Below are 25,435 nucleotides of genomic sequence, written 5' to 3'. Positions count from 1 at the left end.
GGCAAAAATCAGAAACTGTTAGGAGATTTGCAGTTTCTCGTAGTTAAGGATAAGATTATAATAATAAACATTATCTAATTGCCTGTAAGCAAAGTCTGAATTTATCTTCAACCCTTGATTTTAAAAATAACACTCAAAAAGCATCAAGGTAGTCTTAACCAAGAGTGTGATAAAAAAAAGGTCATGCAATAGAAGTGTTTTTTCATCTTAATAAGCTTGGTACCACTACAAAGTATTTCAAACAGTCTCACTTCAGTCATCATAATGATCACCATCCAATAACATCCTTCTATGTCAAGGCCTCCAGAAACAGAGCACAGGGGAAAAGGTACAGAAAAGCCTATTATCTTTATATATGTATAAAAATATATATATACACACACACTCTTTAAATAGCCACAAACAAATGACTGTCTCTTGAAGCTAGTTAAAATAAACACATCAATACTAGCCTACAAGGTCACTTAAATTAACTTGTTCAGTGTTAACTCCTTCCAATTTGGAGTGATATCACCCTTTATAAAATGCTTCTGCAAGGAGCATGACATACACAAATTTCCTTGACCATTTCCAGTAGTTCACTATTTTCTACAATTGTGCTGGCTTATGTCCACTACAAATGTTTGGGGGCCATTTGAACAAGTTTGTATCGTACTTTACTCAAGCTAAAGGTGGAATTCAAAGTCTTCAGTTGTTAAGAAGTGGATGCATACTGCAGGTATTGCAAATATGCATTTATATAAGGGTTCCTCCTACACCCCCCCCCCCTTAAACAGTCAAGAGTATGATATTCTTACTAGAGCTAAACATTAAAGTTTAACCAAATTGTTTTCTAATCAGACTGCATCACTACAAGATGCAACAAAAATATCACACTCTACAACCAGGTACCCTGTTGGCTTGAGGAGTTCATTTATCTTAAAACAACTGAATTCTTTCTGCTGTCCAGTCTTCCAGGGAGAAGACACCTCCTGCACAGCTCAGACATCACAGTGAAGAGCTAAGCTAACCTGAATATGGAACAATCTTTTTTTCAGGGACCAGATAGCAACCAAATAGTTTGGATCTCAATGAAGAATTTAATGGCTCCTCAAAAGATCAGGATCAATTAAGTTCTTTCCAGTATACTCAAGGCACTTAAGAGCATTAATCACCACTGAACTACCTAGGGTCTACACCTTCTGCCATTATAGTAGCTTGAGCTCAGTAACAGAGAGGACAGAAAATTCTTACTTCATGGGATTATTTCAACTTCCCAGGAGATGCGTCCTCTCCCTAGGACAGGGCACAGCAGAAGGAGTTCAGTTATTTTAGAATCTAAATAATAGAAGATTATTTTTCAACCAAGAATATGTATTTAAGCTATAAATTTGAGGTGAGTCTATAAGTTAAACACACTCCACTGTAAAGTTAAGTATTTCTGTATCATATTAAATCCCATTAAACCATTCCTACTCACCTGACTTGGTACACAAGTACAAAGTAATTAAATTTAACAAGCTTAAGAGCCATTTACCAACCCAAATACATGCATGCATGCCCTGAAAACACACCTTCCTGTGCCAACTACCCGAGTTTTACAAGATTAAAAAAAGCAAGGGTTTGTTTTTTTGCTATGGGACATGCAAATTTAACAAGCCTTAGAAATTAAACTTAAAATAATGTCTAGTTCTATAGTAACACACACCCAAGTTACAAGGGCTAACCTACCCAAATAATTTTTTAAATTATTGACTCAATGAACACTATGCATTGAGCAATTACAGCAGTATACTATCACTTTGAAATCTTGAAGTCCATATTTTGATTCAGGTATGTATCCTTAAAACAAGTACAGTGAACAACATTATCAAAAAAAACTGCTTAGGCAAACTATTATGCAAAAGTAAACTCTAATTAAAAGTTGAAAGGAGGGAAGAGAAAACCACACACTAAGGTTGCATTTTAAAGACTTAGAGCACATCAGGAGTCTCAGCCTCTGGATTAATCTTATTATTGGGCACTAATGAAGAATTTCCATTGAGGCTCTATGCTGACTATGCTTCAAGCACATCCCATTTTTGCCACTGTAAGCACGCACTATAGCAGTTACAAGTAACCTTGAAACTCTGCAAAATAGGACATGACAGTTAAGCCACAAAGGCACCTGTCATATGTGTTATGAGATCTTATTTAAGATCTTTCATCCTACAAGTACATCATAACACTACTTCATATAATTTAATTATTTTTAACCTACTATTTTCATCTAAATACCATTAAAATGTGCATCTTTTTAAAAAGACAAGTCTTAACATACTAGCTGGAGTTGCCCAGCATCAGCTGAAGTTTAGAAAAAATTGACTCCTGATAACGAATTTATGCTACAGTATTTTTGTTTGAATACTGCAAAGATTGCAAAGTGCTTCTGCTTCTTACTGTTAACACGCATTGGTCTAGTAGGCAGCCAAAGTGCATACTGATCAGATTAAAACAGAACTGAAAGCTGAGATAGTTAAAATATAACTAGATGAAGAAGGAAAAAAAAAAAATCAGCTTCATACAGTATCAACAACCTTGCCTGAAGAATACCTGGAATCTACAAAACCCTTTCCCGGAAAGGCAGTACCTTCGCAAGGCTTAACTTGCTCTGCCCAGGTCATAAAGACTCTTCATTAAATTCTGTGTTTGTGACATGTGTAAATGAATTTGGTGGCCCAAGAAATCACGCACAGAGTTTTTGAATTGTGACAAACCAGTCTACTTCTAGCATGAGAAAAGGGACTGGTAGGCTACGTGCCTTCTGGTTTTGCTGTTCAGGCTAGATTGAGGCAAAGCAGTTTCTTTAGCAGGTCAGAAGCTAGAAACTAATATTAATGTGTGTGGTATTGCAGCCTCCTGCTATGTATATCCTTCCTTCCTGGGCAAGGACAAGGTAAAAGGAGAAGAGACTCACACCCACAATCCACAGCAGATACCAGTGACTTCAGTGACAGAGCATCCAGAAGAGGGGACACTGAGCCAGGCTTCTACATGTAAAGTTTCAATACTTTGATATTTCTCATCAAGGCAAACAATGTAATGAATGTAATTATACCAAAGCACTGGGGTACGGCAAGTACTGAAATAAGTTAAAAATTTTCAGAGGCCTCCAAAATATAACTCAACTTTATCACATTGCATCATGAAAACAGACCCACCTTTGTGCTAGAGATACTTCACTTTCAAACAGTCTACTGATGTGAGGAAGAGGCCCTTTTTTTTGCTCCCCCCCCAACTCCTTCATTTTTTAGTGGAAAGTGGACATTATTAAGAGTTTGCACCTACAGAGGAAGAACCAATCTAAATGCTCAAATTGGAAAAAGGCACTAAAAGAATGGTGTTTGTATTCAGCTATTCTACAATAGTCATTGGCCTTCAAAACTCAGACCCTTCCCCACTTGGTAACTCGGCTACACAGGCAAGCCTCAACTCATTCCTATGTACGTGGGGCCTTGCTGCAACTTGTCCACTTAAAATAATGGGCTGATGGTATGATTAGGGGGAAAACTGTTTTTAAAGACCAGGTTTCCTTTGTTGATGCTGCAAAAATCATTCGTGTGAAAGAATGTTAGTGCTGTTTTCAAATTAAAACCAGAGGGTGTTTCCCTACTACAGGAGAAAGATGTTTGACAGTCTAAACACATCCTTTGTCAAATACCCTGCAAAAAATTAAATTGATCCTCTTTGCTTTCCCAATTTCTGAAGTATTCTGCATTTTTCCTTCCCCTACCATCCTTCTTCATAATGCCCAGAAGAAAGGATTTTGGATCAAAAAAATAAAATGAACTGGAAAGAAGATTAGCTCTAAAATGTCTTAGTTGCATTTAACAAAATATTCATTGAAATTATGTTATAGTTTAGATCAGTTTATCAGGTTATATATATATAATTTGAACACTTTAGTACTTCTGCTTAGTATGCAGTTGGAGCAAGCAGAACCAGCTCCATCTTAACAACTGAGGATGCCTTTGATTTTTTTCTCAAAGCTATATGAAGGCAGTTAAAAATCCAGAAGTACTATTAAGCAAGTGTCCAGATTGATGGAACAGTAATTTCAAAGAGCACTAAATGAGCAAAGTTAGTTTTTTAATTACTGCAAGTTCAAGATTCTTAAGAAGATGAAGTGGGTCATACCAGTATTGCAACTTAAAACACCCTAACGGAAAGTTACCTAGGCTTATGTTTCATACAGGTTGCTGCACTTGAGACTCCAAAAAACTTGGGTTAAAACAAGCTTTTCACATTTTTGCTGTTTTACTGTTAAAAATCAGAGTACCCGTTTAGTCATTACGGGTTTATTAAAAAAAAACACCACTGTTAGCAGATACATCCTTTGACCTTGCAAAATTACGTTAATACAGAAAGACATATCCACTATTTATCCTGTTGATGACTTGTACTAGAATTTATATTTCATCTCAGACTACCTTCTACTGCACTTCAGTGTTAAGAACTCCTGTTCGGGAGCTGCATTTTGTTCTCCATCACTTCATTATTAAACCAGACCTAATCTCCAAGGTACCATCCTATTTGCTGGTTAATGCAAATATTTACTTGAACTATTTAATTGCTTATTTAAACTAGACAGGTGATGCCTGATCAAAGCATTTTCCTGAAAGTCAGATACACAACGTAGCAGATGCATTCACGTGGCAAAGCAACCTCAAAATCTATGGTGTGATCTCCAATACTGGGAACAGTGCAGAGAAACTATAACCATGACAACAGCTAGTCACCTAGAAAAAAGCTGCAACATCTCCTGGTACCAAAACAACACACAAGTCCTAACTTCACCCTCTGTTGCTCAAATAAAAGCAGTACTTTTTGCCCCAAACCAATACCTTTAATCTTGATCTCTCTTACAAGCAAATTTGAAACTAGCTCCTTCTGCTCTACACACATAAAGGAATCAGATCAGAAAATTAATCAAGAACTAAGATAACCAAAGACTCCAGGACCTAACAAAAAGCATGTTAAAATAACTCATTTTTTGATCTCTGCTTGCACAGAAAGGTAGACAATTCCCAACATCTAGATAGGAGGTAGCTAGCAAGATCTGAAACAACTTTAGTCTCATTTACTCCTTCATTTTCTTTCATACAGACTTGCTTGGAAATGACCACAGTGATTTCTGCCATAGAGAACTTGCTTCACAAAAGTTATTTCATTCTTTGCTTCAAAATGCACAGGAAGAACCTCAATCATCTGACCCCCTGATTACTGGGAAATCCTCACACAAATTCAAGAGACACTCAAAATCCTAACCAATGGACTGCACACGAGCGTGGGGTGTCCTTTCTGTCACTCTCCCCCTTCACTACACAAAAAAGCCTCAAAACGTCAGAGGCCTTCTTGATACTGTCAACTCCCAAATAATTCTTCCAAAACACTGAAGAAATCCCCCCTCAGTTTTTGCAAACTTAAACCATTCTTATTTTTTTAAAAATGGAAATTTCCTTACACGTATACACACAAGTCTTCATTCATAATTTTAACAATAAAAACTCATTTCATATCAGGTCTGCAGCTGCATTTGCTGTCAGCCACTTTTATTATTTCACCAGAAATCCACAGCAGTCATTTATACTCAAGTGGTCTTACAGGTACAAGTTTGAAGCACATTATTTATCTAAGATGTTTATATATTCAAAAAAATTCAAGAAGTCTTTCCGAACATTAAAAGCTCCACAAAAGATGAGTTTTCTGCACTAATCCAGCTAACATCTAGGACCACTTTATCTTCTTTCTGTGTGTACTGATCTCACGGGAAGTTTTGTGGTTGGAGATTTGAAAGTTTTAAAAAGCATCTGAACTGTATTGAATTATTAGTACTAGTTCAGTTGTCTAGAACATGACCATTTCTGCTGTCCAAAGAAACAGACCTAAACCAGAACAACGTTCCAGAGAAAAACCTCAACCCTGGCACATCTTCGGCCCCTTAGAGCTAAACAGATCACACACCCCACTCAGCACAACAATTAATTGCAACTCTTAACATATCCTACTTACCCTTGTTGACATAATCAAAGCAGACTAAAACACTTTTCCATAAGCAAGATAGGCAAGGCAGCTAAATGACCAAACTGCAATCCGAGGGGGCCCATAACAACAGCATGACACAACTAGTTTTGAAGTTACACCTTATCCCAAAAGGAAAAGGGTTCGTTCTTCAAAACCACACTATGACATAGTGCTTGGCATAAAAAGTCAAGATATAGTCTGTACTAAAAAACCTAGTAGCAACAAACTTGAGCTCCCTACAAAAAAAACAAACTAAGCATTAAACCTCAATTAGTAACTCCACAAAAGTTTAGAACAAAGAGACCAAGGAATAATTGTTTTTTAGACATTCTCCTCAACATCCATTCATTGGTCATTATGATCAGATAGATTTATAAGAACTATAGCTCTTCTAGTTTAATGTACTTAACAGCACTGGCATGCTCACCTCAAGTCTGGCACACAAACCTGCTCTCAACTCTTATGTGATCTACCGACCAGCTAAAACATCATATATGTGTTTTGCCAGACATAGTACAGCACTACCTAGAACTTCACGTAGAAATGACGCCTAATCAACATACAAAGCCCCTGCACAAAGATGGAGGTGGCCATCTATAGACAATGCATCTGCAAACTGGTTAAAAGGGAAAAATGCCCAAAAGTACATTATACTAATGCTCTTCAGCAGTTAAAGCTGAGTGGCATCAGCCACATAAGGGAAGGATGGAATATTCAAGACCTTGACTGCAATGATATCATGGGCACATTTATAGAAGAGCAGTGTCAAAATACCAAACTGCTTCATGAGGAATTAATCAGTTGGAAGGGTTAGAGAAGGACAAGAAAAACAAGTGACTACAGTCACTAACACAATACAGCCGTAAAAGGAGACAGAATAAAGCAAAAGCAGACTCAAAGCAGAAAAATATTGCAGTGTTTCAAGAAAGGAGATGGAAGTAGGAAAGGTTCACAGAAAGGTGATTTCAGAAGAGCCCCATTTACTTCGCATGGGGAAAAAGACTATCGGGAATAACCGTTCTCTAAATATGGGTCCTGTACAGGCAGAAATTGGAAAGGAAGAGCTAAAGAACCAGCACTAGGGAACACACATAAGGACAAATGATGTAACCAGCCATGAATAAATTTAAGGAATCACTCTCACAATCTTATTCTTCATGCCAATTTTCTAATAGAAGCCATAATATTACCATACTGTTGGGAATGAAGAAGAAAATCTAGTTTCAGTTAAAATCCACATTAGGTGGTGCTCACATGCTAACCTTAAAGAAAAGCAAAAAACATCAACTTCTGCTTTATTCACTTGCCTATTGCAGTAAGTTGAAGCCCAGAAACCTCTGTAATCTTTCAACACGAGATTTAAGCCTGGCTATACATCTCACAGCTACTAGTTTTTGGAGATTTTGATGTTTCTACAGTATTTAAGCCTAACCAAGGCGGCTGCGGAAGAGAAACTAGCAGGGTGGAGACTGTTACACAAGAACAAGCTTATCATAAAGCTCAGAATACATTTAAACAGATCACAAAAAAATATTTTGAACAGAAGTTGGTTAGTGAAGGGTGAAAGCAGCTAGTACAAAATAAAATATTCTGAGACTTGTATCTTAAATACAGTAAAATAATAAGGAACCAATATTTAAACAGCCTTTGTGACAGACTAGCACTCCTAGGCAAGATTTTGAGAAAAAAAAATATGAATGGAAGCACTTATAAGAGGGATATGTCCCAAGTTCTATTCAACTGTTTGGGGTACAGCAAGAAGAAAAAAAACTAATAAATGAAGTAACTAGAACTATTGTTTAGTTGATCAACAATCTTCTTAAAGGAAACAAAATGCACATTGAAACCAGAATATACCAGAGGAGAAAAGGCATCACTAACAGTCATGCATGCATACTCAACTCTGAGAAACAGTCCAGAATATTTTGTTCATTGGTTTTCCAGTTTCTAACACCTAAAATTTAATTTGGAGAAGTAAAAAACACAAAGTCATTTAAGACAGAGGGGGGGAGGGGAATAAAACCAACCAGGTATGAATCACATTAAAGAATTAAAATATGACTGCTTTAGAACTGATGTGTAGAAGAGGAAGGAGCTTTAATTCAGAGGGAGTTAACAGCAACATTCACAGTTTGCTAACAGTTCCATTGAGGTTTGCTCTTACAGATCAGAGGTTACTACAAATATGACTGGTTCACTAAAAATGCATTTCAACATCCTGCCATTCCTCTTCATTTCCTTCTCTATAATCCTTGCTTTTACAAGTTTCCCAGCATGAACTTCACAGATCAAGTTATTTCTGCTGTAACTTAAAGGTAAAACTACTAATGTGCCTCACAAATTATATTATCACCACAAAACTGGAGTTGACCCCTACTTTGAATGGATATAGATCAAATAATATTGTGTTTTCTGTGGGGGATCAAGTCTGTTTCGTAATAAGGGAAGGACTTTACCACAACAGAGGAAAAAAAATACCAAATACGACAGCAGCCTAAGCAGCACTGTTTGCAATATTTCCTGTAAGATATCAAAGCAAAAAGCATTGGTTTCTTTTTTAACAAATAAATAAATAGAGGAGAAATTCAAAGTGTCCCAAACCTGTCACTTATTATGCTCTGCAGACAATGTATTGTAGCACTAGTTTGATTCTCTTTCCTATTTAGGTCACAGTTCTGCTACTCCCCCAAGTTCCTATGGTGCTCTGTGACCAGGACAAAGAAACACCTCAAATTGCCACTATTAGTTGGAGTGAACACGTCAGTTCATTGATTTTTGCTTTGTATGACTGGCAGGTGCTTTTGCCACAACTCAGGAGAATAAGAGCCTGAACTGAAGTTGTTTCACAGGTGTGTGCGGAACTCCCAAGGTGGAAGATCCAGCACGTATCAGTAGACTTGTATTTGAAGAAGAAATACTATTCACACTGAAAAAGACATACGAAAACAAGGCCATCTCAAGAACATCAGTTTTACAAATAGTGCTGCTTTGGGAAATAATAATTGGAAGAGACAGGCATTGAGAGCTATTCTTAGACCTAGAGTGTAAACTAAAAAGTCTGCAGAGGACAGATTCATTCCTTCCCCCCAAAATGCCAGCAACCCCTTCTGAAGTACAGAAGTATGCCTTTTTTAAACCATAGCTTTAAGGCATTAACTTCCAGACTGTCAAACTGCTGACGGTGGTAAAGAAAAAAAAGATATCCACAAATTATGTTTGGGAATAGAACTTCTGGGAAGTTTTCTCCCTTTTGCCACCATCATGATCTAGTTGCTGGCTGCTCTATACATCCTATTCATGAGACTTGTGCTATGGCTCCCCAGAGGTCTTCATATTTTTTGAATATTCACTAGGACAGAAAAAGCCAAAACCATGCTAACCAATTACAATTTTAATACAGTAGTGTTAAAGATTCAGAATTAGCATATTGTGGAAATATGTTTACTGAAAAATACAAGTACAAGCCATAACGAGTGCTGTTTCAAAAGATGATCACTTTTCAATAGAGATGATCACATTTGAACCAATTTGGACACTGGAAGGATGACCCTTTTGTTACAACAGTAGTGTCCAGGAGGGAGGAATTTAAACCAAGTTTAAACAAAAAAAAAAATATTGTGGTTGGGGATGTTGAAGGAGTACACACAGCTTCACAGATGCTTGATATTCTCACACCCGGCCCTCAAACTTGCTATGGCCACACTTGAGCCATCCAGCAAACATCAGGGTCACTAGATCTGAAGCCAAGTGAGTCACAGAACATTTCAGTAACTTGCATAAAGCAGCTTCTACAGACACCCAGGATCAGCTCCACGTATTTATATAGGAACTGCAGATAATACCATCTGTTGGTCACACCACTATAACAAAGAGGATCAAAGAGAACTCAATTCTGCTGGATCCTTCTGGTGAAAAGTATAGAATATTTCTTACTGCCATGATGAAAATGGAGAAGGATTTAGCTTTGCTCAAGACCAGGAGGCACAGCTGGTTTTCTGGACAGCTATTCTCTACAAGGGAATCTAAACAAGATTTTGACACCAGACGAAAGAACTTGAAAAATCCCTAAACAGAAAGCAGCATAGAAAGGCAGAGCAGCAGATAACTCAGACCAAAGCCAAAAGGGACTTGCAGAACAGTAATATACAAGAAGCAGAACCTGAAGAGTGGCAAGCTGTGTAAACTACTTAATTCAGTGCATGCCCTGGTCTCACATAGTAATATAAGAAGAATTACTCCTGCTTCCAACATTTAGTTCTCTTGTCCTCTCTCCAAAGGAAAGAGAGCTTACAGCAGCAAATAACAGTCCATAACTTCCTTATAAAACATAAGAACATGCAGGCACACACACAGATCCAATAATGGGGAAAGAAGCTGGCAACAGTTTGGAGGAAAAAAGTTTTTAGACCATGTGGAATTAGTCAGGAGACATCATGCTGGCTTTCCAATTTCCAATAGACACAGACGTGCATTTTGTAAGGATGCTGAACTGCCATTTGACAAAAATATTGATTCCCAGTAGAACAGTCCCATACTTTAGGTTTGTGCCATGTAAGATTAATCCTCAAAGAAAAAGCCTTACATGCCTACAGATAGGTTTGATTTCTCAAGGCCCATTACTGAAGGAGCTTTTCAAGTTTAAGTACCTACTTTTTTTTTTTTTTAGAACACAGCTGGGCAGAATAGCATCCAAATTCAACAGTAAAAGAGGCAAAGACTAGAGGCTCTCCAAACCACGTGTCAAACCATCAGGCTAACCCCTTCAGGCAACAATATTGAAGGTAAGAAAAACAGTAATGTGCCTTTGAAAAATAACTAGGTCAAGGAAATGCTCTGCCATGGTTAGAAAAAACCACAAGGCCACTTCTTTACAAACTTTATGACTTCTATGTCTCTGGTTTGGCACGGAGTTATCAGTTATGTTTCAGTACAGAAAACTTCAATCTGTTCTTGACAGCAAGATCATTTAAGGTACAAGATTGGAAAAAATGCTCTCCTCCAGTATTGCTCAACCTAAAAAGCTATTTCTAATAAACTAAGGACTTCATTAATTAGCAATTAGAGCTATGAGCTCTTTCCTCATAATGAAGAGGGGAATTACACAAGAACTGGATTATTCAAGCTCCAATACATCTGAAATGGAGCCCTAGATGGACAGCAATTCCTTCCCCCTCTTTTTTTTTTTTTAAGCTGTCTAGGTAAACCTTGTTCATGGCAGGACGAGGTAAAAGCATCACATTTAAGACTTGCATTATCTCCAACAACTTGGCAAATTGCAGAATCATCCTCAGATATTTTTACTGGCACCACAGTAAAACAGGTCTCAGTTAACTCAGCTTGTCTATTAAAATAGGATTAGAAAAATTATAACCAAATTCAAGCGTGATAGAAGCTGAAGGTATTGGGACAGCACCTGCTGGTCTTGCCTGAAGGATCTGTCAGTCATTGATACCAACACTTGTTCCCACAAGTCTAAGACTACACAACAAGTCTCAGACGTACCCTAGAGCTCTTAGGAAAAGCCTTCCTGCTCTAAGACACCTAGACACCTGCTTTGAAAGGCCTTCCTTCTCAAAATAGCTGTTTCTTTGATAAGTTACCAAAATTAACAGCTTTGGTGTCAAAACATCATTATCAGTAACAGAAGACTATAAGGATTTTTACCAGTTTTATCTGAACTGCAGAGCTATTCATGAACAATGTAAGATGCACTGAAACAGCATGGATTCAGAAGACCACTTATGTTGAATAGAGCCATTAAGTGCTATGGGCAAGACTCCCATTTAATAGAAAGTGTGATCTCTGATGATTAAGCACCCCAGGCTACTCAAAAGAAGCCCAATACTGTCAACTGGAAACGTCTAGCTTGAAGTAATTATTTGTAATACTTTTAAAGTGAAGTTAAAGTTAATTATCTCAAAAATAATTAGGTGACACTACCTCCAAGTTTAAAATAATCTTTAATATATCAAGGATCCTTCTCCTCATCTAAATCATGTATGAATCTAGTGTTACATGAACACCAATACAGGTAAAGTATATAATTCTCTCTCGAACTATAACAATTATTTTAATAGATTTAACTTTTAACTGAGAATAAACTCAAAATAATTAGGTGAAAAAAAGACCCAACAGATAACACTGGGAGAGCTCTTCACATTGCTTTTGTACCACAACCTAAGAAGTTGGCATTTAAAGTCTTCATACCAGATCAAATTATAAACCAGGTAGAAAATGTTTCTCTAAACCATCCCCCGAAGAGGCAAAATACCTATCAAGAAACCAAAGCTTAGCAGGAGCAGGACACTAATTATCTATTACTCATTAGCCATCCCACAAATCTGTTATTGCTTCCTCATATGGAAAGTTCGTAAGGGCTGCCATATTCTGAAGGTTGGCAGTCAGAAGATGACGCACCTGCTTTGAGACAAAACATTATTACCAAAATATAATGCCCGTTTCATACAGACATTGTAATCACCATTGTATTTGAAAGAGCAAAACAAGGAAAAGGAATTCAGCTTCCCTTCCTCTGAGTCCTCCTCATACAAAACCTCAAACCACAGGGGTAGCAAGGGGAAGGGAGAGAGCAAAGGGAAAAACAAATATTGAAGTGATTTCTGTAACCAAAAACTCCATAGTTTCAAAGTGAACTAAATAACTGCAGAACACTAACATGCTACAGGATGATCACAGGAAAGCACAGCTTCAGAGAAAATAACACATTATCACCAATGCCTCGCACACTGGTGTTTGCTTATGAACATCATTAAAATACCAACATAAGAACTCAAGTATCTGAAGAACCCAAACTTAAAATTACAAGAGTGGATATGAAAAGAATGAAGTTTTACAGCTAGTGCATTTTCATCTATGTAACAAAATAAACAGAAGAAATCCAAAGCAAGTGATAGAGAAGGGCCTGTAATTCAGAACAAGGAAAGATACAGTTTAACTTTTCTTCTCCTATAGAACGTTTTGAAAAAAATACTAGTTCAAGTTCCCAATAAGAACAGGGCAGGGGGGAGTCTCAAATCTCAATTACACCCCACATTCAAGAAGAATCGAGGAAATTGACATGAAGTAGTTTCAACATCTCATTTGTATTTGAGTTTTTTATACAGCTTTTTTCCAGCTGTATTCAACTGTATAACTATCTGAACTGTACGTTTCCAGAAACTGATACAGCAAACTTTATTTGCTATCAGAGATGCTTTTTTTTAATGAAAAAATCACTTTTCTAAAAGGAAAAGAAATACTGAAAGCCTCGAAAACCAGGCATTCTTCCCAGTTTGATTTGTTGGACTCAATATGTATCATCAAGCAAAGATTATCTGAACTCATCAACCCAGTCTTGCCACTAAACACTCTTACTTCTTGCTTTTGTAATAATTGCACTTTTAATCTATCATTGTTCTGCCAGGAAACTCTTACAGCTTACACAATCAGCTGCATGTATTGCAAGCATAGAGGTTCACATAGACTGTTCAAAAGGAAACTTAGTTCTGCAGGGCAGTGTCTCTGAATCAAATCCACAGCATTTTTTCCCCATTTTGAGCTGAGTTACATGTTACTTATATGCACTTGGATAAAGCTCACAAGTTTTAGATGAAGAGCTTAGAGAAGTCAGTTCAGTAGCTACACAGTATAGCACTAGCTGGTATTCTAAGCCTTATGACATTCATTGTCAAATTAAGTTTAATCTTGATTTGTGTCTCCCTTATAGCCAAATTTTGGAAGAATTTACACAATGCTTACCTCCCCCTGAAAGAATGGTATAGTCTAATATCTTACTTCATTTTAGGAACCTAGACTCTTCTCACTTCCACAAGAATTCACCGCAGCACACTGAAGAACTATAAACCAGACTTAAGTCTCTGCACCGCCCCATCAACAGTGAGAGGTCCCCATTTTTGCTCCCCAACCTGCTCTTTAAAGTTAGTCATGGCACAAAGGTTGTCTTTAGGCAATGCTGCTACACACATTTTGGCAACAGACTCAGCTTTGTATGACACTAAATCTGATTTCACCTGGTACACTGTGTAAGCTTCTTAAAAGAAGTTAAAAATTAGTACTGCTATATTGCTTTGGTTTTTGTTTCAGCTTGTTTTTTGTTTTTTTAAATCTGGGTATTATGCTTAATAACTAAAGAGTATTTAATGTGAAATGCTTGCATATATCTGGGAAAGGATGGGGCTAACCTTGCTTATAGAAAGTGAACAACAGCTTTCAAACACCACAGTGATAAGGACTATGTAATTACAGATAAGCCTTTTAACTTATGTTAAAGTCACTCCTGAAATAGAAAAATATAGAGATTTCCTATGTTACTTTCACACAACAGATATGCAGCTCACCAAATTAGGTTTAGGATGAAAGAGCCATACAACTATGCCTGAAATGGCAAAACTCAGACTTGTAACTGATTGCCAGATAGTAACAAAGCCCAGTGGAAAATACAGATTTCTAACAAGGTTGAAAGCTGTCTTCAAACTTAAGAGAACTACTTACGTCACAAGTGCATACTCTATAAAACTAGTTTAATACCTCCCTGAAAATACTATTGCTATTTAAGCAAACTCCTGCTCATACAATGGACAAAGCAAGAGACAAGCACTAGATGCTACATGTGATTAAGAAGTTTAGAAGAATGCTAACAAGTACAGGTGTATCGAAGTTATATGAATTCAAACAAAGGAACAAATTCCTAGTTCAACAGACCCAACATATCACACCCCAAGTGGAAGTACCAAGGTGCCAAGAGGCAATGGCTTGCTTTCCTCAGGTCAGAAATCGGCATTGGCTTTTCTGTGTCAAGTTACTGCTCAAAACCCTCGGGAAATCTTGTTTGAGAAGGAAAACACCACTTGAACTAGACAACTCCTCATATAACCTCCCCCCTATTGATTTATAACAGCATAGAATAAAGTTGTGTTGATTTGTGTTTTGTTTTGATTTTGGTTTGGGATTTGTTGTGTGGTTTGGGTTTTTTTTAAAGTATGTTTGGAGTTCAAGTACCCTTACTAGTTATGCACATCTTCACTGCAGATCACAGGAATACAGGCTTTTTGTTCTGATGCAATACAGTTAAGGAATAATATTTTTTTGCTTTTTGAAGGTTTGAGAACAGCAGGGTTTGTTTTTTAACGTAAGAACTTCAACATAGGAAGCAGCATCTGTATAATACTTCACAAAGAAGAGTAACTTAAGATGACTGAAAAGGTTCATCACTGTCTACAAGATACTCATTTTGATTAACCTATTTTACTGGAATACTTTGAAGAGCTTTAAATTATTAAGAGACCTAACTATTACTGAAAGGAATAATCTAAATGTTCGACTGGAAATGGAGATCTTGCTGAACACTTTAGCTGGTCCTACTCAAGCCCTCAGAAAGCTCTGCAAGAAGCTGTAGGTCTTTGCTGTAAGAAGTAATAGTACAGAATTACTGCTCACGTGTAATTCCACTATCATGAAAAAAATCTCTAAGGTAAGAAGCACAATCATTCCTAGCATTTTCACAAAATAGAAATGAGTAACTGGACACAGACTCCTAGTCTCTAGACACCACACTAAATATCTGCTGTTCCTACTCCAACTCCTACAGAAGCTGCTTTCAAATACAGAGCAAGAGAGCTCACATGTTTTCATTAACCAGAGGACCAGGAAGCTTAATTTAAAGTCTTATTTCCATAAAATATTATCTGTTATCATGACAGTAGGAAAGAGATCCAAAAATGCATGTCACTATCTTAAGTGAGTTTGAATAAGTTTTATAGCTTAAGCAAAATTGCCTTTGCTTCCCACAAAAGGCTCTTTATCTGCTGAGGAAACCACATCCCTGGAGGCATTTAAAAAGCTACAGTGGATCGAATACTAGAAAAATATATATTGTGGGAAATAATCATGCATCAACAAAGAATGAGACTGGATGATTTAAAACATCTTTCCTCACCCATAATTTCCACAACTGATTTTTACAGATTGATAGTAAGCCAAACGTAAATAGTCACCCACACAAATTTCAACTCAAACTACTGTACATTATTTTTTGCTTAATTTGAGGATATGGGAGGCATGATGCATATTGCTCAACTTCGAAGTCATCAATTTAACCTAAAATCCAAGCCAAAATACTTGGAAGTTTACCAGACATCTGTTATCCAAAGGCAGGTGCAAAGAGTTCAAGAATATCTGTGCAGTTTCACCCATGACAGTGGTGCTGGGACTGTCACTGGTCATCACATAAGGTTTGCTCAAAAAGTCTCTCCCTTTCATAAATGCCACAGGAGAGTAGGCATCTAAGGAAATTGTTCCAACCTTCCACATCCCTTTTCCTCTCCAAAGAGAGGGTCTTCTCAATCTTGGCAATTCTCTAGCTTCTGAACTCATTTGCAATGAATAACTATATTAGCTAGATCAACCTCCAGCAGCCTTCCATTTGACTTCCATTTCATTATTGAAAATCCTGCAAGCATAGTTTGTTTTTACTCTGCTGGAGCTTAGAAAACCTACAAGTACCTTACTGAATCCATTTCCATTCACATATTTGTTCTCCAAGTCATAAGGTTGCTCATAAAGAGAAAACATTTAGACTTTGGGAACAAAGTCTTTGGCCTCTTGTGCACAGGGGTACTTTGTACAGGCAGAGTAGAACCATTTTTCTTGAAGTCCATTGCTGACTATTTCTTTTCAGCTATAAATTAAGCTTATATCTAGAATTACACAAAGTGGATTTAAACCACTGATTTACTTAGCTGGAAAACTTTGATATGCAGCTCTCTCCTGCTGAAGAAAGGCCACTGAGCTTAAATTACTTCATGCCTTTTGAAATACAAATCATCTTATCTTTTGCTTTCTTTGTTTATAATCACTTACAGAAACTACTAGTCTAAGAAGAAATAAAAATAAAAAGAAAGGCCCCAGAAATGCTTTTCAAAGCAAAGGTGAGCCAAGATTAGCTCTATTTTTCAAATGTGCAGTTAAAGGCTCCCCTAGGAACAGGTGTTAAATTTTTCAAACAAGAACCAAGAATTCTGTCCCTGGCTCAATTGCTTCATTCACAGCTGGTTCTTTTTTTTTGGTTCTTTACGTTATGCAAAGGGAAACTACTCGTTAATTATGTTGCATATTTACATTTGCTACCATTTTATTGATCCCAATCAACCCCAGTCCAATCCTTCACTACATATAGCTCATCTGTATTGCATTTTCCACAAACCATATTCCAAAAGCCAAGGGCATCAAGGGTGCCCTGAAGCAAAAGATACCCCCATTCAGTGCAAGGACATCTACCATCCATTTTATCTGAGAAGCAGTGGTGCATATCGTTGCATCACTGAATTGCAAAGTATCATCCACAGGTAGAAAAAAAAATAATCAGACCTATATTCTGTCCAAGAGTTGCTGTATTACATCTTCTTGTAAGAGTACCACAAGAGCTTAAGTGATTAAGACTTGCAGTTGTATTAAATGTCTTCCCCAAATCACACGACACAGGCGCAGTGTGCTGGGGAGAAAACAGCCTTGGCTGACTTAACTGCATCCACAAGCAGAAAATGCATCTACCTCAAATAACCTGTTTGTTCCCATTTTGACAGGAGACTATCAGAGACAAGCTTTACATAAGCATCTCAAACTATTTAAAGCAACATGCTTACTATTTAGAGAACACAATCTGAATGAACTTCATGAGCCAGTACTTAACCCACTTTAGCCAGGCCAGGCTTGACTCACAGGTTACCCTGCTAGCGTTGTCAGGGACTCTTGATATCACTTCTTTATCTTGCACATCACACCCTTGTATCTATTCACACTGGCCTCTGCAAACTGGCCCACAGGAAGTAAAATTCAAGTAAACAGATGCAGAGATTCCACAAGAGAGATCAGGAGTTACTAAGAAAGTCTCTGCAGGAAAAGTAGCAGTTATCTAAGTTTAGTCACAGCACTCCCGATGTCTTCTGCCCTTCAAATATTGCCTCATCACACCTTTCAGGGAAACACATCCACCCCCACTAATCATCTCTTCTTCGTGTACATTTTTAAACTGCTGTGGAAAGTCACTATCAACTAGTCCCTCTGCTTGCCCTCATACTGAAGGGAGGCTAGTCTTGCTGTTTTGTCCAGAGTTGACAAGCCCTTACGACTCTGATCCTATCTTCTGTGAGAACCCCTCCTTGCTATATGGCTCCATCAAGCCACTATGTCACTGTGACATGGAGCATAAAGTCAGTGATCATAAAGCAGAGCCACTTCAGCTCAATTTACTTTAAGGATGAAAGTTAACCAAGTGTTTTGCTGATTCAAGACATTCAACTCTAAGAGAAAATGACTCAAGCATTCAGGTGTTCAGAGAAGGTGGTGATGAGTTAACAAAATTAAACTGTAGTGTAATACTGTGGAGGTCCAAGATAATCTTTTTTTAACTCTTTTATGAGCAGGAAACAGATCTATTAGTAGTTACCAGAGTTTGAACCACTGATGCACCCTTTGAAGCCCCCAGGATGCACACTGGCAGGAGTCAGGCCACCATGCTGGAGAAGTCTCACCTTGCACGTGCACTGTTCCCACATGCCTCACTCAAAGCAGCCGTTCTGTCAGGCAGGGTGCCAGGTCACACAGGCCTGACCTGCTGTGGCACTTCTGATCTCTCTCAGTACCAAGAAAATCCACTCATATAAAGCCCAGACGGCTTTAAAACTTTTTTAAAAAAAAGGCAGAAGCACCCTGTGCTAAGAAATCACAACTTCACTCCCTGAGCTCCTTCACTGCTTAAGAGACCCTTAAAACTTCCCTTTGTGTTGCCTTACCTAGTCTCGTAATGCATGAGGTGCCATAACACTGAAGAGTTGAAAATACTCCTTACTTGGATAAAGCCAGCTATTTTGTATTAAGTATTTTAATATATTCTCTGAAGTGATGTTTGGTCTGTTTGAGAAGCTTGTTTGGTGTTTTTTTTTTTAAGCATCATACCAAGGTATTTTCATTTATTGGCAACTCTGTGCCACAGCACTGGGGGTGGAGCAGCACAAGAATGTTAAACACCAGAACGACTTCAAACTACAGTGTGTTGTTTGATCTGAAACAGAATTAAATCTTACTGTCACAATAAAACTTGCTTACAGACTGAAAAACATGTGCAACCTCTTGGCTGTTCTTCACTTGTCACACCTCAGTATCAACTGACGTAATTCATGAAGCAGAACATTTGAAAAAGCTCAGCAGTTTCCTGGGGTGGAAGAACTCTTCGGTCAAGAAACATTTCTAACCTCCTACTGCAGTTAGCCATCTAAATGTCACCTTTGCTCCCTCTGTGGCAGTCTCAGTGATAGAGCTTATTAGCTGCAGATGAGCACAAATCCAAAGAGGCTCTTTGCCACGCACAAGATCTTGAAACACCAGGGTGCAGATTCCTGCTGCAGGGAAAGAAGACCAAAATTCCTCACCGGAGCTACCTTCTTATTTGGGTAATTGTGAACAAATGCTAAGTACTGTTCTGCTGTTCTACAACTTATACAGCTATTCTTGCATATATAACCAAACAGAGAAAGTAATTGAGAGTCCTTCAGGGCTGAAAACCGCTATCATATTTTGTTATAATTTACTACAGTCTTTTCTACTTGTTTTTACAGCTGTGTTCATATTCTAGAAGGTCTGAAGTTTCACAAGTTTGTATTTTCAGCTTCAAGTCCAGAAAAAGATCCCTTCAGAATTTAGCACTATGAAAGAGCTAAACCGTGCTGTACAGCAGTCTGCCTGATCATTTCAATCTATTTCTACATATGTGAATTACTCATTTTACTGAAAATTAATGCAGTGTTTTCCATGCAAATTTAAGACACAGCACACTATTTTCCCAGAGGGCATAAAATCTAAAACAGGGGTAATACAGTGAAGTAAAGTTTGAAGGTGTGCGGAAGACGACATGAAAATCAAGATATAAAGAGAAACAGTTTTACGGTGTTAAAATCTTACAGTGTTAAGAGTTGCCCAATTTCTTTCCTTCTTTTAAATAGAGGCACAAATTAGAATATTGTAGAGGCAACAGTGAAAGAAGCAAGTCATGAAGAAGTACAGAAACTAATGACAGATTATAATGGTAGATTAATAATCTCAGTTTACTCACCTACGACCTCTTAGATTAAACAGCAAAGACAATGAGAACTTTCTTTCAGAATTAGATTTCCGATTTCCTAGTGTTTATATTTAGCAAATAAATTGGGACTGAAGCAGAAACCATCAAGTATACTTTCTAGAACTCAGCTAGCAAAAAAAACAGTTCACTAATGCAAAAAAAACCCCCAAAAAGCAAGAACTGAACTAGAACACCTTTCATCCCCTTCTCCCTTCCAACCACAGCTATTCAAGATCTTTATTCAGATAAAACAGCACTTGCTTCAGGTTAAGGTAAATAAATCATTTCGTTCTGATAACTATTGATTTGAGAGAATTTGTAGCTGAGAAATCTTGAGCAACTCTGGCATGTGTTTCAATGCTGACCTCTCAGGACTCCAGGGCATTGGCAGAAAGGGCTGCAGTTGTGTTGTCTCCGATACACCACTGCAACATGAAGTCAGAACTCTCCCTTCCCAACATCTTCAAATCTATCACAACATGGGTCAACTAAAACTTAAGTTCTCCACAAGCAATACTAATTATCTAATTACTGACCTGGTTTTGAGCAACTATTAAGTAAGTTTAGCTTTTTAGGAAGATTTGAGGACATCAAAACATTTGCAATAAAGCTTAGAATAAAAATCCTTAAAAGCACTTGTTTTCAACACAGGTCTTTCATAAACTGACTTAGAAGTGAATTTGAAATCAGAGAAAAAGTATTTTTGGAAACAATAAGGTCCCATCAAAACACATGAAAGAGAGGTCTTGCTGAACTTCCCCTTATCGTAGTCCTGATCTTCACTGAGGTATATGCAGATACAGGACACATCCACATCTCCTTGGCATGACACTTCAAAACAAATCTTCTGTAGTATTAGCTTAAATTACTGCCGTGCAAAATATTATGAGTCTAGAGAGAAGCGTTTAAGACCACAATATAAGTTTTAAAGAATATACATCAGCCAAGCTTTGGGGCACAGGGAGGTGGTGGGCTACGAAAAAAATAGAAGACTTCTAACAAAACAATGGGTAGGCAAGCTGCCATTCTAAAAATCCTCAACATTTATTGAAAACTTCATTCAACTTTTACTTCAAATGTTTTCAGTACTTGCCTAGTTTTTAAACAAATGTTTTCATTGAAGTTTAGCACTTTCGAAAGCTGATGTATTTCCAAACTATACTTTGTGCCTCTGATTAAATACACAGCAGTATCTTTATAGGAAGATTCTACTGAAACAGCTGAAAAAAAATACATCAGGCCTTGACACTGTAGAATGAACTTTGTTGCATAAACTACTCAGTTTATCGAGATAACATTTCAAAATAGGTCTTACAGGAAGAAGTGACTGGCTGAATAATAGTCTCATGTATTCTTCAATTCAGCAGCACATCTAAATAGCTAAAAAACCTGCAGACATAGGCTATATCAGGTCTGCTCCACACACACAATATGGATTATTTAGAAGGTATAACATTTGATCAACAGAAATAATTGTCATCTCAAGTACTGCAGCACACTTCTAGAGCCTGAAGAATGCAAGTCTAGCCAAGAAAGGAGCAGGCTTTACATTTTACATTCTGTTTAAATACAGAAACCTGTGTTAGACCACACAGGCAGTTCAAAGGCAAATCCACTAATATTTCTGGAGTAGATTAGCAAACTAATCTCAGCAGTGATTAACAAAGAGAAACATGCAAGATCTGATTAACTAACTAGTAAACTTGCATCTTAACCTAAACTCAGAACAGTGTCTAGCCCTATCTAGAACCAAACTGGTTACCCCCCTTTGTCAGGAAGCAAGTCACTCTGTATGGCTTGCCACCCTGTGATCTACCCCACAACTAGATCAAAAAAGCTGTATTTTTAAATAAGAAAATCCTTCAAGCTGCAAGTAAGTTGCCCTACAAAGGTATAAGAGAAGGAGAGATACCATCATACGGACGCAGGTTACCTAAGTGGACATAAACTAGCTAACTCCATGAATATCCCACAGCAGACAGTTCAGTTCTATTATCTTACTAGCATTTTGCCCCATGTGTTTCTATGTAAAGCCTACTAATTCCTGGGACATTTTAGCCAGGATACCATCCTATTCAGCTTTTCTTTTGCACAGTACATCAAATGCAGGGGCAGAGCTATTTCCTCTCCTTACATTTTTATTGCTACTTATGCAAACTGCCTCCTCCCCACTACTCTTAATAGATCTACTCACACAAACCTCCCGAGTGTGGTATCTGCTCAAGGCAGGTGGGTTATATTCTCACAAGCATAAAGTGTTCTCTGACCATAATGTAAGACTCATTTTTATATCTACATATACTAAATTAGCATCTTCAGTTTTAAACTAACAGTTGCCTCTGTGCACACAGCAGCTTTGAAATCTGAGCTGTGTGCATGCATTTGTGTTACATGCAATGTATAGGCAAGAACTGAAGTTTACTAGTTTTTAAAAATCAGCACCTTTACTCTTATGTGAGGTGGCAAGAATTCTGAATAACTAGAGTAAAACATCTCCCCATTGAGCTGGAGCACCTGCAATTGCCATATTAGAACACTTTCTACTTCTGACTGCTTATTAGCAGTTTCCTTAGTTATATGATTTATATAGGGGCTTGCTTGCTCTTAGCTTTATGGAATTACTTGAACTATAAGGGGAGGCTCAACCAAAGATTTGCAGCAAGATGACTTAGAAATTATTGCATGCTGTTCTCAGGGAACAGTGTGGCATAACTTTTTTGCTACTCTACCTCCCTTCCCCATGGCTTCCTGTTGTTTTAAAAACAAACCATTTTTCTTTGACTTGTTTGAAGCATCTTTTCACAGCTTCTTGTACTTTATATCAAGTATACTGGACTTGAACCAGGCTGGGAGCAGAGTAAGTTGCTATAGGGTATAGCAGTGGCAAGTGTAAAAAGCCTGCTGTACTGCTGAAGTTAGTAAGTCAGTACTAAAACACAAGCAAATCTGTTAACTACAAATTAGTGCGGTTTAACTAGAAACAGCCTTCCTGCCATAGCTCCCTTCACACACTGAGGAAAGTAAAATCTCACCCGTGTCATTTTAAAAAAGTCTAACGATGGTCTGTTCCATCGTACGTCCTCCTCCCGCCTGCGCTTTAGCCGGCTCTTCTTCTCGTTCAGCACACAAGGCTGCGAGCGGCATCTCAAGAGGCCCTGGCGCCGGCTGAGCTCAGGGGTGGAGGTGGGAGTGCTGTTGGCTGAAGGCAAGAGATTCCCCGTCTCGGTGATGTGCTCCTGGGAGAGGGAGAGGCGACGCCTTGGGTTAAAGTCACAAGGGCCTCCAGAATTCCAGCGGGTACTGGAGCTCGTGCTTCCCTCGCTACTGTCCACAAACCCGCTGCTGGCAGAGGAAGGTCTGGGTACTGGTGAGGTGTTGAAGCTGGTGACGGTGAAGACGTTATTTAGCGACAGTACGTTTTGTGGCAGACTGATGCTTGTGCTTCTCTGTAAGGTTGCACTTCCATGACTGTTGCAGCGCTGCAAGGTCGCGCTGCCGCCACTATTACACCGTCTCTTTGACACGGGAGTCCAAACCTTTGAATTGCCCGGCTTCCACGGCGACCGGCAACGGGCCAGCTCATCTGGCTCAGACAGGGACCTACAATGGCGTTTCGTCGGTGGGGCCAAGGGTTGACCCGAGTTTTCATTAAGGTTTAATTCACTTATCCATCCCGACACCATAGACGTACTGGAAGATTCCTGCTGCCACTGCAGACTACCATTACTGGTAGTACCGGTGCTGAATGGGCACACTGGGAAAGGGTATGCTGAACTCCTTGTCTGGATTGGGCAACTCCCATTTAAAGCTTTCCAAGGACTCTCTTCTGAAAACAAAAGAAAGAAAGATATGGGTGAAAGATGCAAAGGAAAAGACAACTTGTTTTAAACCTAGTTTGATATAAACCCATGAATCAAACTCAAGCTTAGAGCTGGATATTTGTGGCTCATCTTTCTTATTCAAAATTTCACACTCTAGTTGTGTATTCATTTTTTAAAAAGGCAGAAAGTTCCAAAAAACAAGACCAAAGTATTTCAGGAGCCAATCCAGGCATTCCAATACATATGTACCTTGTTAATGCCTCTTCCTATATGCTGAAAAACGACAGCACTGTATTTCTCAGTGAGCAGAGACAGCCTCCTTACCTGCTTCCTAATGCACAGCATAGACCACAATTAAAACCTGTAACAGTGAACAGCCTACGGTACAACCAAAATGGATTAACAAGTAATGCGAGAACCCACCAGGGAATTTTTAGGTTTTTTTTTTTTAAATAGAAGAGCGGGTTAATCTCTTCCTAGACTGCTGTCCTTCATTTGGCTGTTATGCACTCCTATTAAGAATACCTTACTAAAGAAGTGTCTCAAAGAGATGGGTGTTCACATTCTGTGGTGTGAAAAACTTTAAATTAGAAACAGTATAAAGTTAAATCAGACTGCAGATTGTTTCCTTTTTTGAATATAAGCAAAGTGTAGGGAAAAAAATTGCCTTAATTCAGTGCATATAATAAAGTGAGTCCCCCCCTTAAGAACCTCCTGCAAGTTTGACTGTGAATACAGACATAACCCATAGTGCACAACTTCTCATCTGAAGTGGCAACGCTGGGTTAAAAGCAGTCTGCCAGCAAAGCCTCTCACTCTTTTGTAAAGCGTTTCTTTGAGAACATTCTGCACATTTTACAGCTGTTCCTCCACATTATACAATGAAGTGTAAGAAGAACTACAGCAGACTTTGGATTTGCAAATTGAAAAGCAGCAAAACTGTTGGCCAGTTAACAGTGCTTCATGCTTGGTTAGAAAATTTGCTAATTTAAACCAATTAGCCAAGTAAATTTCACTTATTCCAGCTTTAAAGAAAAAATATTTAAAATATCAAGTGTCACTCCTACATCTATTTTAAGAACCTAGATATAGCCTAAACATTAAATACTTGTATATTCTTACAGTTGGCTGTCTAAACTAAGTTTTAGAGTAATCAACAGATAAAAGATTTGTTGAGTAGCTTTAAAAGTTTCAAACCCAAATAGTTGTACATGTTCCATGCCCAAAGTATGTCATGGATTATCCTGTTTATTTGGATCTTATTTAAAGAACACCCTATTGTCTCAAAATCATTTAACTGTGCAGACAGCTGGCCTATTCAAACAACATGTTTTATTAGAATTCCTCTGTCCTTCCTCCTCCATTCTTTCAGATGGGTACAACCACATACTGTGCTTTGCCTTAAGCATGTAAGCTCTTCAAGGCAGGGACCATCCAT

General features: G+C 38.1%; 1 protein-coding gene across 2 annotated transcripts in view; it reads right to left on the bottom strand.

Annotated features, from left to right (window-relative positions):
• FAM53A (family with sequence similarity 53 member A) overlaps positions 1-25,435 on the bottom strand; it is a 70,989-nt gene that overhangs the window by 14,928 nt on the left and 30,626 nt on the right. The window contains exons 4-5 of one of the 2 annotated variants that reach the window (XM_014936082.1): positions 23,209-24,002; positions 19,351-19,457 (exon numbers count right to left, since the gene is read on the bottom strand). In XM_014936082.1, the coding sequence (XP_014791568.1) occupies positions 19,380-19,457; positions 23,209-24,002 (872 nt within the window). In that variant the 3' untranslated portion in view covers positions 19,351-19,379. Of the gene's footprint in view, positions 1-19,350; positions 19,458-23,208; positions 24,003-25,435 lie in introns of those variants that run through there. The other variant, XM_014936081.1, reaches the window with a different exon arrangement.

Source organism: Calidris pugnax, unplaced genomic scaffold (genome assembly GCF_001431845.1).
Source record: "Calidris pugnax isolate Ruff unplaced genomic scaffold, ASM143184v1 scaffold14, whole genome shotgun sequence".
In the NCBI taxonomy this organism is placed as follows: Eukaryota; Metazoa; Chordata; class Aves; order Charadriiformes; family Scolopacidae; genus Calidris; species Calidris pugnax.
This window is presented reverse-complemented; position numbering and strand designations above follow the sequence as displayed.